Source organism: Podarcis vaucheri, assembly GCF_965113315.1.
Source record: "Podarcis vaucheri genome assembly, chromosome: Z".
Classification (NCBI taxonomy): Eukaryota; Metazoa; Chordata; class Lepidosauria; order Squamata; family Lacertidae; genus Podarcis; species Podarcis vaucheri.
The window spans coordinates 48,849,376-48,864,526 of NC_138758.1; the positions used below are offsets into that span (position 1 = coordinate 48,849,376).

The 15,151-nt window shown below is 47.5% G+C and overlaps 1 protein-coding gene across 2 annotated transcripts in view; it reads right to left on the reverse strand.

Moving 5' to 3' along the window:
- CERCAM (cerebral endothelial cell adhesion molecule) overlaps positions 1-15,151 on the reverse strand; it is a 32,127-nt gene that overhangs the window by 2,391 nt on the left and 14,585 nt on the right. The window contains exons 9-13 of one of the 2 annotated variants that reach the window (XM_082208918.1): positions 14,257-14,389; positions 12,848-12,975; positions 10,132-10,335; positions 5,037-5,293; positions 3,298-3,857 (exon numbers count right to left, since the gene is read on the reverse strand). In XM_082208918.1, the coding sequence (XP_082065044.1) occupies positions 5,047-5,293; positions 10,132-10,335; positions 12,848-12,975; positions 14,257-14,389 (712 nt within the window). In that variant the 3' untranslated portion in view covers positions 3,298-3,857; positions 5,037-5,046. Of the gene's footprint in view, positions 1-3,297; positions 3,858-5,036; positions 5,294-10,131; positions 10,336-12,847; positions 12,976-14,256; positions 14,390-15,151 lie in introns of those variants that run through there. The other variant, XM_082208917.1, reaches the window with a different exon arrangement.

Below are 15,151 nucleotides of genomic sequence, written 5' to 3' on the forward strand. Positions count from 1 at the left end.
GGGTTTTCTCTGGTTTCCAGGTTCTTTAGAGGGTCGCAGGTTTTGCCCAGATGCCAGGCTCCTGCTAGTGCTAAAACTTCCCACACAAGCAAGGCACAAATCAGAGAGAAATCCACAGAAGTGGGACAGAGGGTGGGGCTTGTGGAGAATGCATCCCTCTTTCCTTGGACTAAAAACTGCCAGATGTTTTCATTTACAAGGTTGTTTGTCCGTGATGTTTTATGCAGTGGTTAGGATGTTGGACTAGGATCTGGGAGACCTGGGTTCAAATCCCCCCCTTGCACTTGGCCATGAAATTCACTGGCTGACCTTGGACCAGTCAGTCCTTCACAGCTCAAGCCCCTACCTCACAGGGGTCTTGTGAGGATAAAACAAAGAAAGGAAAGAACCTTGTACACCACCTTGAACTCCTTGAGGGAAAGGTGGGGTATAAATGTAAAAAGAAACCCAAACATACTAGATTAAAGTCTGCTTAACTACAATAACAAGTGCCCCCCCTTTTTTGTAATGTGCACAATGTCCTTTTCTGTTTTGTTTTCTACACTGATACGATTTCTTGTTTCTTCTTCTTTGTGTCTTATCTTACTCTGTGCACTTGTACTTTTGTACTTTTTAATTTTTCAATGAAGAATATAAAATAAAAAAAGAAACCCAACCTGATTCCAAATCACCCAAATTAGGGGCAGACAGAGAAAACAATGCAAAATTCACACATATTTCAGCTTTCTGTACAGTGGTACCTCGGGTTAAGTACTTGATTCGTTCCGGAGGTCCGCTCTTAACCTGAAGCACCACTTTAGCTAATGGGGCCTCCTGCCAGTGTGGTGTAGTGGTTAAGAGCGGTAGTCACGTAATCTGGGTAACCGGGTTCGCATCTCTGCTCCTCCACATGCAGCTGCTGGGTGACCTTGGGCTAGTCACACTTCTGTGAAGTCTCTCAGCCCCACTCACCTCACAGAGTGTTTGTTGTGGGGGAGGAAGGGAAAAGGAGAATGTTAGCCGCTTTGAGACTCCTGAAGGGGAGTGAAAGGCGGGATATCAAATCCAAACTCTTCTTCTTCTTCTTCTGCTGCCACTGCGCTGCCAGAGCACGATTTCTGTTCTTATCCTGAAGCAAAGTTCTTAACCTGAAGCACTATTTCTGGGTTAGCGGAGTCCGTAACCTGAAGCGTATGTAACCTGAAGCGTATGTAACCCGAGGTACCACTGTATTATTCTGCTTCTTTGATTCATACGCAGTATTTATGGTGTGTGCTCTGCTACCCACAGCAGAAGCGACTTCCACTCCGTTCAGTAATAAACTGTATACATGATTAGAGGAAACTGCAGTCATAGGCTGACCTTGGACCCACATACTTGGAAGAAGCAAGCCCCTCTGAGCTACGGGAGGGGTTCACGTCTGAGTAGATACAGACAGGACTCTGCAGGAGGATCATGACCAAGTTCATGCAGTGTGCGGGAGACATGCAAAGGGGGTGGAGACATCCTCCTTAGCAAGATGAGGCCCCACACAGAGGGAGTCTTGAGCGAAAAGCCTGCTTTCACAGCTAGGGGCAAGTAGAGAAGTGGTGAGAAAAGCAGTGGAGGTGGGCAAGTGGAAAGGGGGAGGTTGATTCCTGGATGAAGTACAAAGCAGGGGTGTTCTGAGTGCGCCCCACCTCCCGCCAGCTTTGCCAGGGGTCTCCTTGCCCTCCAACTTGGGGGACGCTGTTCTGGAGTTCCCCCATCTTCCCTTTCTGAATAGGGGACCCTGCCCTTGGCTGGTGTGGCAACTTAGTTCTCCCCACTCCAGCTCCAGAGCCTGAACATAAGAGGAGTCCTGCTGGATCAGGCCAATGGCCCATTTAGTCCAGCATTCTGTTTCTACAGTGGCCAACCAGATGCCTCTGTTGGGGAGCCTGCAAGCTGGACACGAGTGCAGCAGGAACAATAACAAAAACCCTGAAGTTTCCAATAACTGGTATTCAGTAACATTGCTGCCTCCAACTATGCTGGCAGAGCATGGCTATCCTGTCTAGGAACCGTCAATAGCCTTCTGCTCTGTGAAATGGTTTAATCCTTTTTTTTTTTTTGAACAATTTTTTATTAACCGACCAATCACAATTTCTGGGCACCACAGTTCAAGAAGGACACTGACAAACTGGAACGTGTCCAGAGGAGGGCAACCAAAATGGTCAAAGGCCTGGAAACGATGCCTTATGAGGAACGGCTAAGGGAGCTGGGCATGTTTAGCCTGGAGAAGAGGAGGTTAAGGGGTGATATGATAGCCATGTTCAAATATATAAAAGGATGTCACATAGAGGAGGGAGAAAGGTTGTTTTCTGCTGCTCCAGAGAAGCGGACACGGAGCAATGGATCCAAACTACAAGAAAGAAGATTCCACCTAAACATTAGGAAGAACTTCCTGAGAGTAAGAGCTGTTCGACAGTGGAATTTGCTGCCAAGGAGTGTGGTGGAGTCTCCTACTTTGGAGGTCTTTAAGCAGAGGCTTGACAACCATATGTCAGGAGTGCTCTGATGGTGTTTCCTGCTTCGCAGGGGGTTGGACTCGGTGGCCCTTGTGGTCTCTTCCAACTCTATGATTCTATGATTCTACATCAAATGAAACCAAATTACATAAATTCCAAATTACACAGCCGAATTTTAAATTTTTGTTGGGGGTACCCATATTTCAAGTTCTGAAGGGGATCCAATCAACTTCTTGCTTCTTACTGCTGTTTTAATGTCCACAAATCTAACCTTATGATGTTCACAGTACTATCCAGTCCTTTCTTATTGTTTTTCCACATCTATTGTTGTTATTTTCATATATTTTTCCTTTCTCTTTGTGACCTCTGATAGTCTCCACAAGCTGCTTAGAACATTTTGTAATCCTGCGTGGATATTTTTTTTTAATCCAGTAGCCATATCCAGACGTTTTCCATATAATATCACTTCCATACATCAAAACAGTCTTAGTGTCATTAATCTTCACCAATCTGCCTCCTTTCTCAAAACCTCTGAGGAGATTCACCAGGAATGCAGTCTGAAAACAAGTCCGTTCCTCCTCCCGGCTATAAATCCTTTGGCAAGATGGCAACTCCGAATTAATTGCTGCGCCATTCCAAAAGCTCTTATTGCTTCTTGATCTCCATAAAGCATACTTTTGGTTAAAGTTTATCTCCATACAGACCTTAATCATCCTGCTTGGGTTAGTTCAACCGACGGTTCTAATGAGGAGGGGTTCTTGTAAATCACATAGAAGGAAAGTAAAAAAGGTTCCCCCCCCATTCAGTCAAGTTGTCAACATAACCAGCCTTTGGTGTATCTTCATCGTAAAATATTCCTGTTTCTCCAACCCGTCATCTTCTTTCGCAGAGGTCACTTAAATTAGCAGACTTCACTCCCCTTCTTCACTTGAAATATGTGCATTTGCTTCTTTTGTAATTAATTATTCCAAATTGCTGCAACTAGTGCGCGATCAGAGACAGCGTCCAGGAGAGCCGATGTCCACACGGGGGCATTCTGCCTAGGGCCCTCACCCCCTTCTTTCGAATTAGGGGGTGATTTATGGGCACAGCATGCAAGGGCAGTGTTCCCCATTTCCTTGGGGCAACAAGGGAGGCTGCCTACTCCCATAACAGCCTCTTAATTACCCCGTATGGGTCAGAGAGATGGTATTGTCGGCCATATTCCAATGCACCCCCTAGTGGCCCCCGTGAAATGGTCTAATCCAAAGCACTCCAGGTTGCTGACCACTGCTGCTTCCTGTGGGAGTTCCACAGCGTGACGTGTGTTCTGCATGAAGAAGTGCTTTCTTTCTATCTTCCCTGAATCTTCCAACATTCGGATTCACTGGGTGTCCATGAGTTGCAATGCTTTGAGAGAGTGAGAAAAATGTTTCTGTCGGTTTTCTCCAGGCTGTGCATAATTCTATAAACTTCTATCGTTGTCTCCTCTTCCTTGTCTTTTCTATAAACTAAAAAATCCCGAACACTTTCTCCATAGTTGAGTTGCTCCATCCCCTTGATCACTTGGGTTAGGGTGAGCCTTTTGCCAAACTTTTGGGGGAGGCACTGCCTCCTCAATTGTGCCACCCCAGGTAACTACCCACTTTGCCCCCCCCCCCCATAAATATGGAGGGAGAAAGAGCCTCACAGGACACAGACATGGCCAGAAAAACAAACAAGAGGCCTGGCTTGCTGCTTTTTAAGAGAGATCTGCAGAAATGAGCAACTGAAGATGTAGAGCTCAATACAAAGACTTACACATCAGTGCATTCCAAGCAGCTGTGCAACGAGTAGCAACCAGTTTCAAACAACTGACAACCCTCACCAGGATAATTATTACTTTGCTGCCTTAATCTAAACAGCAACGATGGCAGAACTGAAGTGTCTTGGCAAGAATGAATACTTTGGAATTCAGCAAACTGGCGCCCAATGTCTCAGCAAAATTGGTGGCTCCAGAAAGACAGTTCTTGATTTATTTATTTTTTAAGAGATGGAACCTTTCCAGTTAGCTCCATGACACGTTGAGGACACGTGCGCACACACAAAGAATCCAAACAAACTGCAAGTTACATACATACATCTCTGCATACAGGCCTGCAAGAGACCACCTACCCAGTGATGAAGGTGAGCCTCCTTGCAAGGTGATCATTTATTTATTTTGGTCATGCAGTAAAAGTATTTATATACTACCCACTCATAAGGTATCGGGGCAGTGTACAGTAATATAAAAACATTTACCGGGCACTGCCCAGTAAGCAAGGCAGACAGCTTAACAGCTCCTTCCATCCTCAAAAAGAGCTTTCAAGCTCTCCACTTGGTGTGCATTTACTTTGCACAGTTTCAACCGGTCTGTTTTCAACAGTGCAAGTTTGCAAGTTAATTGTGCATAAGATGGCATCATGCTGTAGATGAGTTGCAGGGCGGTGGGGGGGGGCGAGGAGCAATCACTTCTGGGAAAGGCTTCCTGCAGCCAACTGCCCTACAGCATACGGCTCTGCCCAAGCAGTTCCACATCTGCTGCACAGCTGTTTCCCAGGCCTTACTTACCAGCCAGATGTTATAGCTCATCCCGAGAGGCCGGGCGGAAGGAGTGGCCTGAAGTGCCTACGCTGCCATGGGTGTCTTTCAGTGTCTTTTGCGAGCCGCTCCAGCCCGTCTTGCGTGAGTCATCATCCCAGATGGTGGAGGTTTCCGTGTCACTCATCCACTCGGCGTCACCGGTGTAGTGGGTTGGGTAGGCGAGGTGGGGGCGCACAGAGAAAGCTCGCAGGTCCCGGTTGCTGAAATGCTTTTTGTAATCCTCACTGAGAGAGAGGGAGGAGAAGGAAGCATCAGCCTATCCTTCTGACCAGTGATTCTCAAAGGCTGCTCTGCATTATGACATCTGAACTCCAAGCCAATTCAGCCACTTGGCACTCTTGTGGCATCTTAAAGGTAAAGGTAAAGGGACCCCTGACCATTAGGTCCAGTCGTGGCTGACTCTGGGGTTGCGGCATGCATCTCGCTTTATTGGTCGAGGGAGCCGGCGTACAGCTTCCGGGTCATGTGGCCAGCATGACTAAGCCACTTCTGGCGAACCAGAGCAGCGCATGGAAACGCTGTTTACCTTCCTGCCAGAGTGGTACCTATTTATCTACTTGCACTTTTGATGTGCTTTCGAACTGCTAGGTTGGCAGGAGCAGGGACCGAGCAGCATGAGCTCACCCTATCGCGGGGATTCGAACCCCGACATTCTGATCAGCAAGTCCTAGGCTCTGTGGTTTAACCCCCAGCGCCACCCACGTCCCTTGTGGCATCTTAAAACCTTGCACATTTGTTAAAGGTAGCCAACGTGGTGCCCCCATTGGGCATTGGTGAACTCCAATTTTCATCTTCTTTGACGACTGGCTATGTTAGCTGTGGGGAGTTGGGAGTCCAGCAACAACTGTAAAATGTATTACAACTTACCTGATATAAGTACACCATTAGTTCCTAACACTGAAAATAAATGTATTTTCAATGAGTTTCTAGGAATTTGTTTCAGAAATTTGTTTTCTCTCTTCTGTATTTGTTAATAATTTGGAAATTCAATACTGTACTGTAAAAGCATTTTTTTAAAAGTCATTCACCACCACCACCACCACAACAACAACCACCTTGTGGCTACCCAGTGTTGGCTAACCTAGCATAAACACTTATTGACAAGAATCCACTTCATCAGATGTATGAAGCTCAGTCCTAAACTGGGGCAGGTGGGGAGAGAAGTGAGATCAAAGGGAGCCAAAATGCATCCCCATTAACAAAGGAAGTGTTATTGACTACCCAGCAATATTTTATTTGTGTGTGTGTGTGTGTGTGTGTGTGTGTGTGTGTGAGAGAGAGAGAGAGAGAGAGAGAGAGAGAGAGAGAGAGAGAGAGATATTTTGCATTACGCAAACACAGAGCCAAAAAAGGCCAGGTGAAATTCTGGTTTGGAGCGAGAGTCTGGCACAGATGGAAAGTCTGAAAACACAGCCAGGAATCCTGGCTCAGCCTCAGCCGGCTGCCTGTAAATCACATTCCCGAAGTGTCTTGAGCAGAAGCCAGTGTAGCTCGTGGGAAGCCATGCAGCAAGCAAGACACAAAAGCTTCTCCTATCAAGCCCACTTTCTATTTGGGGCACAGCGTGGCTGCTCCATCCCATGTGCCGGCATTGCTTACTATGGTGACCCAGTGATGGACTCCAGATTTTTTGGGGGGGAGGGGCAGGAGGGCTGAACCAGACTTGCCCCTGTTGCCCATTTGCTTGCTCTATCCCACTGGGCCCAATCCGCAACAGCGCACAGAGGAAGTGGGCAAGGCAAGTGGAGGCCAATGCTCCTCCTTGCTCAGCTGAGAGGGAAGGCGAACATGTGGCAACTGCAAGGCTGAACAGGGCAGAATGAGAGGAGGGCTCTGAAGGTCAACAGTGGGGCCCCTTACCACAGCGTGGGCCTTAGTCTGTGCCTGTCAAAGCCAATCACTGCCTGCTGACACAGTTGGGTAGGCCAGGAAAATAGCCCATCCGTCAAAACAGGGATACGGAGCCTGAAGCCCTCCAGATGTTGTTGGATTCTCAGCATCAGCTAGGACTGATGGGAGTTGGAGTCCAACAACATCTAGAGGGCCACAAATTCCCCTTGTTGTGGTACAGACATTAACAGACAAGATACTAAGCTTTTCCTATATGCAACAACTGCAGCAAGAATTTTATTAGCACAGAAGTGGAAACAAAGAGGAATTACCGACAAAGGAATAATGGCAACTGAAGTTAACAGAGTATGCGGAACTGGCCAAAATGACAGGAAGAATCCGAGAAGAGTGGGACCCGAAGTTCATCAAGGACTGGACTAAATTTGTGAATTATTTGAAAGACAATTGTAGTCAATCAAACACGTTAGTAGGATTGCAAGAAGCTTTGTAAGGAAAGGTATAAAAATCACTGCAGAGAGGAATAAGAAATATGCTTTGATGTTTTTGATTTGAAAGCAATGGTTAAGTAGTGAAAATGCAGAAATCTGAAATGAAAGATAGAAAATCACAAGGAAGGTTTGAAGGAAGTCATGGCCCTAAAAAGCCAAAATGTATAATATAAGAGGAGAGATTGTAATGGAAAGCATTACAGTGGAACCTCTGGTTGCAAACGGGATCCATTCCGGAGGCCCATTTGCAACATGAGCAGAATGCAAGCCGTGTCTGCGCATCTGCGGGTCATGATTTATCACTTCTGTGCATGCGCATGACTTCATTTTGAGCATCTGTGCATGCGCAAGTGACGAAACCCGGAAGTAACCCTTTCCGGTACTTCCGGGTCGCCACAGGACACAACCTGAAAACGCTCAACCTGAAGCAAATGTAACATGAGGTATGACTGTATTGTAAAATTAATAAAAATGATATTGGGGGGGGGGACAAGTTCCCCTTGTTGTTGTTGCCGGCATCCATCTGCCTTGAGAGACAGTGGAGTGCACCTCTAGAGGTGAAGGCAAACTACTGTGTTTGCAGCAGCAGAGTGACTCTGAAGCGCAAGCCTGGGCAGGTGTGCATGAGGTCCTGGGCTGCCCAGGAGACAAGCCCCCCCCCCCGGCATTGCAGGTGTGGTCTAAAGGAAAGCGGAGGAAGACGTTTGGCACCAGCTTGGCTGCAGGAGGAGTACAAGGCACCATTCAACTGCCTTAGGGACTCCACTCTGAATCTGTGTAGGGTTTATTCCTTAGCTTAGCCTTCTCTTCCCCTGAAGGTGTCTCACAAAGAATCAGGTGTGGATTTTTCCTCGGGGTTTACTCCTGAAAGCTTTCTCATGAATGAGTAGAGCCACGAGACAGCAGAGGTTTAGGATCTGAAGGTAAAGGGGAGTTCATCCTTCCTGCCATTTCCTCACCAACAGGGGAGGCAACTTTCACATACCCCTCCCCCAACAGCAACACCCCCCATGTTTGGGAGGGCACCCCAAGCATCAAGGGAAGATGTTTTGTGAGGGACATGAGGACCCGGTGGAAAACTGCCTCTTCTATGCCCTGACGTCTGCCCTAGAGCATCAGGAGGACCAAGGAGTCTCCATCGCAGTCCCAAGGCATGGCAATCAGCCACATTTCCCTGGCTCCTATTATGCTTCCAGCAAATGGAGCGAATGGCTGTTCAAGAAACCTCAACACCCTCTCCTCCTCCTCCTGGGGGCTTGCTGACTATTCTTTTCCACAGACTTCTGCAGGCTGGAGGGAGTGAAGTCATAGGAACAGATGTTTTCCCTTAACTGATGCCGGAGCAGTGAAGGCAGGGATTGGTGTGGGGCGGGGAAAGAGGCGCTTTTCTTCTTTTCTTTGCTTACAAGGCATGATCCTGCCCAACTTATTCTGGAGGCCTTATCTGTGTGTGTCAGCCTTGACGTTTCTGAGCACAATTCAAAGTGTTAGTGCTGACCTTTAAAGCCCTAAACGGCCTCGGTCCAGTATACCTGAAGGAGCATCTCCATCCCCATTGTTCAGCCCGGACACTGAGGTCCATCTCTGAGGGCCTTCTGGCGGTTCCCTCACCATGATAAGTGAGGTTACAGGGAACCAGGCAGAGGGCCTTCTCGGTAGTGGCGCCTGCCCTGTGGAACATCCTCCCATCAGATGTCAAAGAGAAAAATATCTACCTGACATTTAGAAGATATCTGAAGGCAGCCCTGTTCAGGGAAGTTTTTAATGTATGATATATTAGTGTATTTTTGGTCTTTGTGGAAGCCGCCCGGAGTGGCTGGGGAAACCCAATAAGATGGGCAAGGTACAATTATTGTTGTTGTTGTTGTTGGAGATTTAGCCTCCCACCCCTAACTGGTTGGTGCTTGTTTGGTTTTCCCAGACATATACTGTCACGTCACTGGTGCAACAAGAGTACAATAGCTGTGGATTTGTACTGGACCGTCCAAACATCCTTCCCCGTCATTAGCTGTTTTGAGATACTTCCTCCTATGTTGCTGCTTTATTGCCCTCTGGATTACTAAGCTTTTGCACTGCAGCACAACAAAAGGAGTATTTGTGGTATAGAAAGTTAACAGGATTATCAGCGGGGAGCTGCGCGACACGGAAACAAAGCATGTCTGCCCTGAAACTTTTGCAGGTGTGAACAGAACTGAAAGTGGGATAGTGCATAACTGCCCGCAAAGCACCATGAAAACAAACAACCACAAATTCACAATAAAAATGGGGTCTAGACGGGCCCTGAAGAAAAGCATTACGAACATACAGTAAGTGCCCTGAGACTGGATCAGACCCATGGCCCATCTAGTCCATCATCCTGTTCTCACAGTGGTCAACCGGATGCCTGTATGAAACCTGCAAAACCTGAGCACAAGAGCAATTCTGTCCCTCCCTGTGGTTTCCAGCAACTGGAATCCACAAGCGTTACTGCCTCTGCATGTGGAGGCACAACATAGCCACCATGGCTAGCCATTAACAGCCCTCTCCTCCATCAAGTGTTCCACACTGCAACATTTTGTCGCAGGTCCCACTCACACATTAAATCCACCACAGACTTTCCCATACAGACAGGGTGCTTCTTCAGCGCTTCCATGAGAACATCAAGGCAAGGTTGCTGTTCTGTTATTACTACATCTGAACTCCAAGCCAATTGAAACAAACCCACAATATTTCAAGCTCCTTACTTGGGGTGCTTGTCATACATGATGGGCAGGAATTCATCCACAGGGAGGATTTTGGAGAGCGGCTGTGCATCAATCAGTTTCTGAGCCCCTCGCCGTGAGATGATGTAAGCTAAAGTCCAGTAGGAATATCCAGGCACCACAAGATTTCGTACGTCCTCCACCAGCTCCTCATCCTCAGCGTTCACTTGCTTCCGGCCCAGGTAACTGAAGAAGACAAATCGGCCTTTTTAGTGTCCACCCATTTCCTTCTGCCTACGCCAAGAGTGGGAAACCTTTCTGCCCCAGAAAGCCAGATCGTCATCTCCCACCTCCAAAAGCCAACATGAGCCCCTGGGGAGCCACCAACCTGTCAAAAGTTGGCCCTGTTAGGATATTGATGTTCCGTTCCACCCTGAGAGGAACAGATATGTGGATTGTTGCATGTCACATGTCTGTTTACATTCCAGCACAGCTTGCTGGGAACTTCCGTTTGTATATTGCTTTTGCCTATGCTGTTTGCTTGGACATGAAGGGAAGCAGACATGTTTTCCTTTGTCTGCTGCTGAATAAAATGATGTAAATATGCTTACATATGCCTCACAGCACCCGGGGCCTGGTCCCTGCGAATACTCACCGCACTTGGGGCCCGGTCCCTGCAAATACTCACAGCACTTATCTCTGCTGCCTTGTGTGCTTAAGCTTTGAAGGCTTCTGTGGCCTGAGTCACAGTTTTTGATGCTGTTCCGAGAACCGGAGTTTGCCCGGCTGCCGGCCAGTGGCTGGAGCCAGCTGGGGGCCTGCCAAATGCCCCCGTCTCCCCGGACGCATCCCAACAGGCCCATGGGGATGGAGAGAGATAGTAACCGAGCAGAACTGAGGAGACCTGGCAGGCCAAACCTGGCTGGTGAGCTGGAAGGTTCCCCACCCCTAAATTAACAGACCGACCTCAAGGAGCTGCTGCTAATCAAAGCACAGTGTTCCAAGCTGGACAGATCCCTCATCTGACCCAGTATAAGGCGGCACCATTTGGGGGCAGTGGGGAGGATCCACAGCCCAGTGGCAGCGCACTTGCTTAGCATGCAGACAACCACAAATCCCCAGGTTAGAGGAAGGGCCCTTATCCATGTGCCACTTACCCAGCCTGCTCCACCTCCCACACCATATGACCCCAGTCTCCCCAGCTCCTCTCCTTCCAGACACATCTCCCCTCCCTCAATATAAACAAACAACAACAACAAGCCTTCCACAGATTAAAAACAGTTAAAACAATTAAAACAGTTAAAACAACTATAGCTGCGGCTCTGTCTCAGCTTTGCGCTGCAGCCAGAAGATGCAGATTGACTGCAGGTGCAGAGGGCTGGCTTATGACCTAGCACAGAATGCTGCAGCCCGATTGCTGACAGGAGTGAGGCCTTGCCAGCTCAGAGGCCGGTGATTTGTTACTGCACCAAGTTCAAGTGTTTCTGTTAATATATAAAGCCCGTTGCAACTTGGGACCAGTTAACCTATGAGATCACCTTACACCAAATGTGCACACTCCATCACTTCAATCACTGGAATTGCTACTACTTTACAGGTGCCACATAATACCTGTTCAGCATTTGTAAAAACTCAGTCAGTGTGACAGCGACTGCACTTTTGAATTCCCTGCCTATTGAAATCAAGGCTTCGCTGTGCTCTTTTCGGCACCTGCTAAAAACATTCCTGTTTAGACAAGCCTACCCAGGTGCTTGGAAGGTTGAGGTGATTTTAATCAGTTTTAGTATTTTAACTCTTGCATGTTTTGAAACAGTGTTGTGGTCTTTTTCTAGATTCTTTTCTTTTGCCGGTGGCGCTGTGGGTTAAACTACAGAGCCTAGGACTTGCCGATCAGAAGGTCGGTGGTTCGAATCCCCGCGACGGGGTGAGCTCCCATTGCTCGGTCCCTGCTCCTGCTGACCTAGCAGTTCGAAAGCATGAAGTGCATGTAGATAAATAGGTACCACTCCGGCGGGAAGGTAAACGGTGTTTCCGTGTGCTGCTCTGGTTCTCCAGAAGCGGCTTAGTCATGCTGGCCACGTGACCCGGAAGCTGTACACCGGCTCCCTTGGCCAGTAAAGCGAGATGAGCACCGCAACCCCAGAGTCGGCCACGACTGGACCTAATGGTCAGGGGGGCCCTTTACCTTTACCTTAAACCACTTTGAGGTGCTTTATGCTCAAGCAGTGCATAATTTTTATGAAATAAACAAACGTGAATACAGGAAATAGCTTTCTAATGATTCAGACTATTGGCGCATCTGGCTCAACATTGTCTCTGGTGATTCTGTAGCATTTCAGACAGAGTCAGGATCTCTTTCCCAGCCCTAACTGGAGTTGCCTAGGATTGAGCCAGAGACTTTTGCATGCAAAGCACAGACTCTTAACAACTGATTCATTGTCCTCCAGCTAAAACTAAATATTCCAGCCCTCACAGTTCTGAATAAAGGGATGAACCAAACAGGAACACAGGAAGTTGCCTTATGGTGAGTCAGGCCATATGTCAACCAAGCTCAATATTGCCTACACTGACTGGCAGCAGCTCACCAGGATTTCCAACAGGAGACTTTGCCAGACCTTCCTGGAGAAACCTTCTGCATGCGAAGCAAGTGCACTGCCACTGAGCTATAGTTATTTTGGCATTCCAAAGTGTAGCCAAACAACTAGGGCTGTTTTGCAGCTGAGGACCTCGCCCAACCCCACCAGCTAACCCAACATACATCAGGTCCCAATCCAGCTGTACTTGCTCCAGTTCGTCCATCAGCCGCAAAATTCGCTTCTTGAAATATGCCTCAAACCGCACATCATCTTCCAGCACCACAGACTTCTCCAGACCCCGTTCGACAATCTAAAGGGGGGAGAAAACAACAGAACTAGAGAGTATGGCTGAAAGAGACCTTAAAGTTCCATCGCAGAGCTCAGCCAGGACTGCAAGCAAGCAAAGGGACATCGGCATCTTTACCAAGGGAACTTGCTGTGTATGCTATAACAGCTCAGCTCGGAGCTGGAGAAGCTGCTGCTCTTCAGATGTCAGATCTACAGCTCCCATTAGCTGTGGGGCTGATGAGAGTCCAACAACATCTAGATAGCCACAGGTTCTGCATCCCTGGTGTAGACCTTGTTGAGAAATCCAAAAGACCTTTTTGGGGAAAGTGCAGGGCAGAGAGCAAATTTTATCATATGCTCACAGGCTTGGATTAATTAGGAGGATAGGAGCCAGGATCAAGGAATAACACCATCTCCTGATAATCAGAACACGGGAAGTCACCCAAAATTGTTTAATTTGGAACTGGATAATTGGCTCTTTTAATTGTATTGTGATTTGATATTGTATTAATGTGGCTTACATGGGATTGTTATTAATGAAAAAATATCAAGTTATCTAACAAAAGAACTACTTTGGAACATTGGGAAAGAGTTTGACTCCTGTGCTGCTGCAGCTTGGACCAGATGACTGCCAGGGACCCTTCCTACTCTTCAGCTCTATGATTCCAAGTGCAAAAGTGAGAGGGCAATGAATTCCTGATGCATGCGTCAATCTGGGAGGTGGGGGTCAGGTCAACCAGTGTCAGGATTTGCAAGGATTGGGCTCCCCAAGCCTCCCGACACTTCTCCACCCACTCTCTGCTACTCTGTATGTCGAGCAACAGCCAGAAACGCCTCTCCTACTCTTCAGCCCAGGAAACCAGGTAACCTGAGAGACACAGTAGGAGCCTAGCTGGACCTAAAAGAAGAATTAGGATTTGATATCCCGCTTTATCACTACCCTAAGGAGTGTCAAAGCGGCTAACATTCTCCTTTCCCTTCCTCCCCCACAACAAACACTGTGAGGTGAGTGGGGCTGAGAGACTTCAGAGAAGTGTGACTGGCCCAAGGTCACCCAGCAGCTGCATGTGGAGGAGCGGAGACGAGAACCCGGTTCCCCAGATTACAAGGCCACTGCTCTTAACCACTGCACCACACTGGCTCTACCTATACAACCATTGCACAGGGCTTGGCCCCAGATCTTGAGTAGCCAACGAGAGAGAAGCTGATGGGCAGGCTCTGCTTGACCACATCAATGTCCCTTCCCTGCACCGAACCAACCCAACCCCTTGACCCTTTCGTCCAACCCAGCCCAAGCCCTTACCTCATTCCACACATGATGGTGGCTCAGGAAGCAGCCCACCTCCCCTTTGGTGAGTGTCCTGCCTGAAAAGGGGTCAAAATAGCCAGGAAGCAGGTCCACACCCAGTTTCTTGATGTCACTGCTGTTTAGGGCACTGTCAGAGGAGATAAGAGAGGTTAGCAAAGCAGCACTCCCAAGAGCACAGGTCAAGAACCAGGACGGGTAGCATGGAGCGACACAGCCCCATATAGATATCCCACCCAGCCTTGGGTCCCTCAAGTGTTGTTGGGGTGCCAGTTCACATCAGCTGCAGGTGGCATGGAGCCCACGTGTTCCTCTCTCCAGCTTTCAGGTGCAATGGGGTTCAGACAACTATACAGCAAGTAGGTTTATTGCATCTGTTCAGGAGCATTTCTAGTTAAAAGTTCTGAAAGCCATGTACAAAGGACAGCATAATAAAAACAGAGAAAGTGCATTTAAAAAGTATTTAGAGAAGAGATGGTGGAAGAAGATTTAAAGAATATCTGAAAAAATATGTTAATATTTAAATCTTAGCTTTGGAAGTGGATATAGGCTGTAGGGTAAGAAGTAGAAGATAGCGTATTTTAAAATAGTATTATTTGTAAGTGATAAAATGTGAAGATTTTTATGGTAAAAGTAAGCGTGATTTTAAAAAAATGGTTAAATTTTTTTGATATATGTAAACTGCTAAAGATGAGGTACAATGAAAATCAGATAGGGGGGTCTTGGGGAAGCCCACCTAACAATGTTTAGAAAAAATAAGGATAAGACAAGAATCTGTTCATATTGCTTGTTTTTTCTGTTTGTGTTGTTTAGTTGAGTTATAAAATGAATAAAAAAAGGGGGGGAGTATTTATAAAAAAAAGAGAGGAATTGAGCAAAAGCAGGGTCCGAT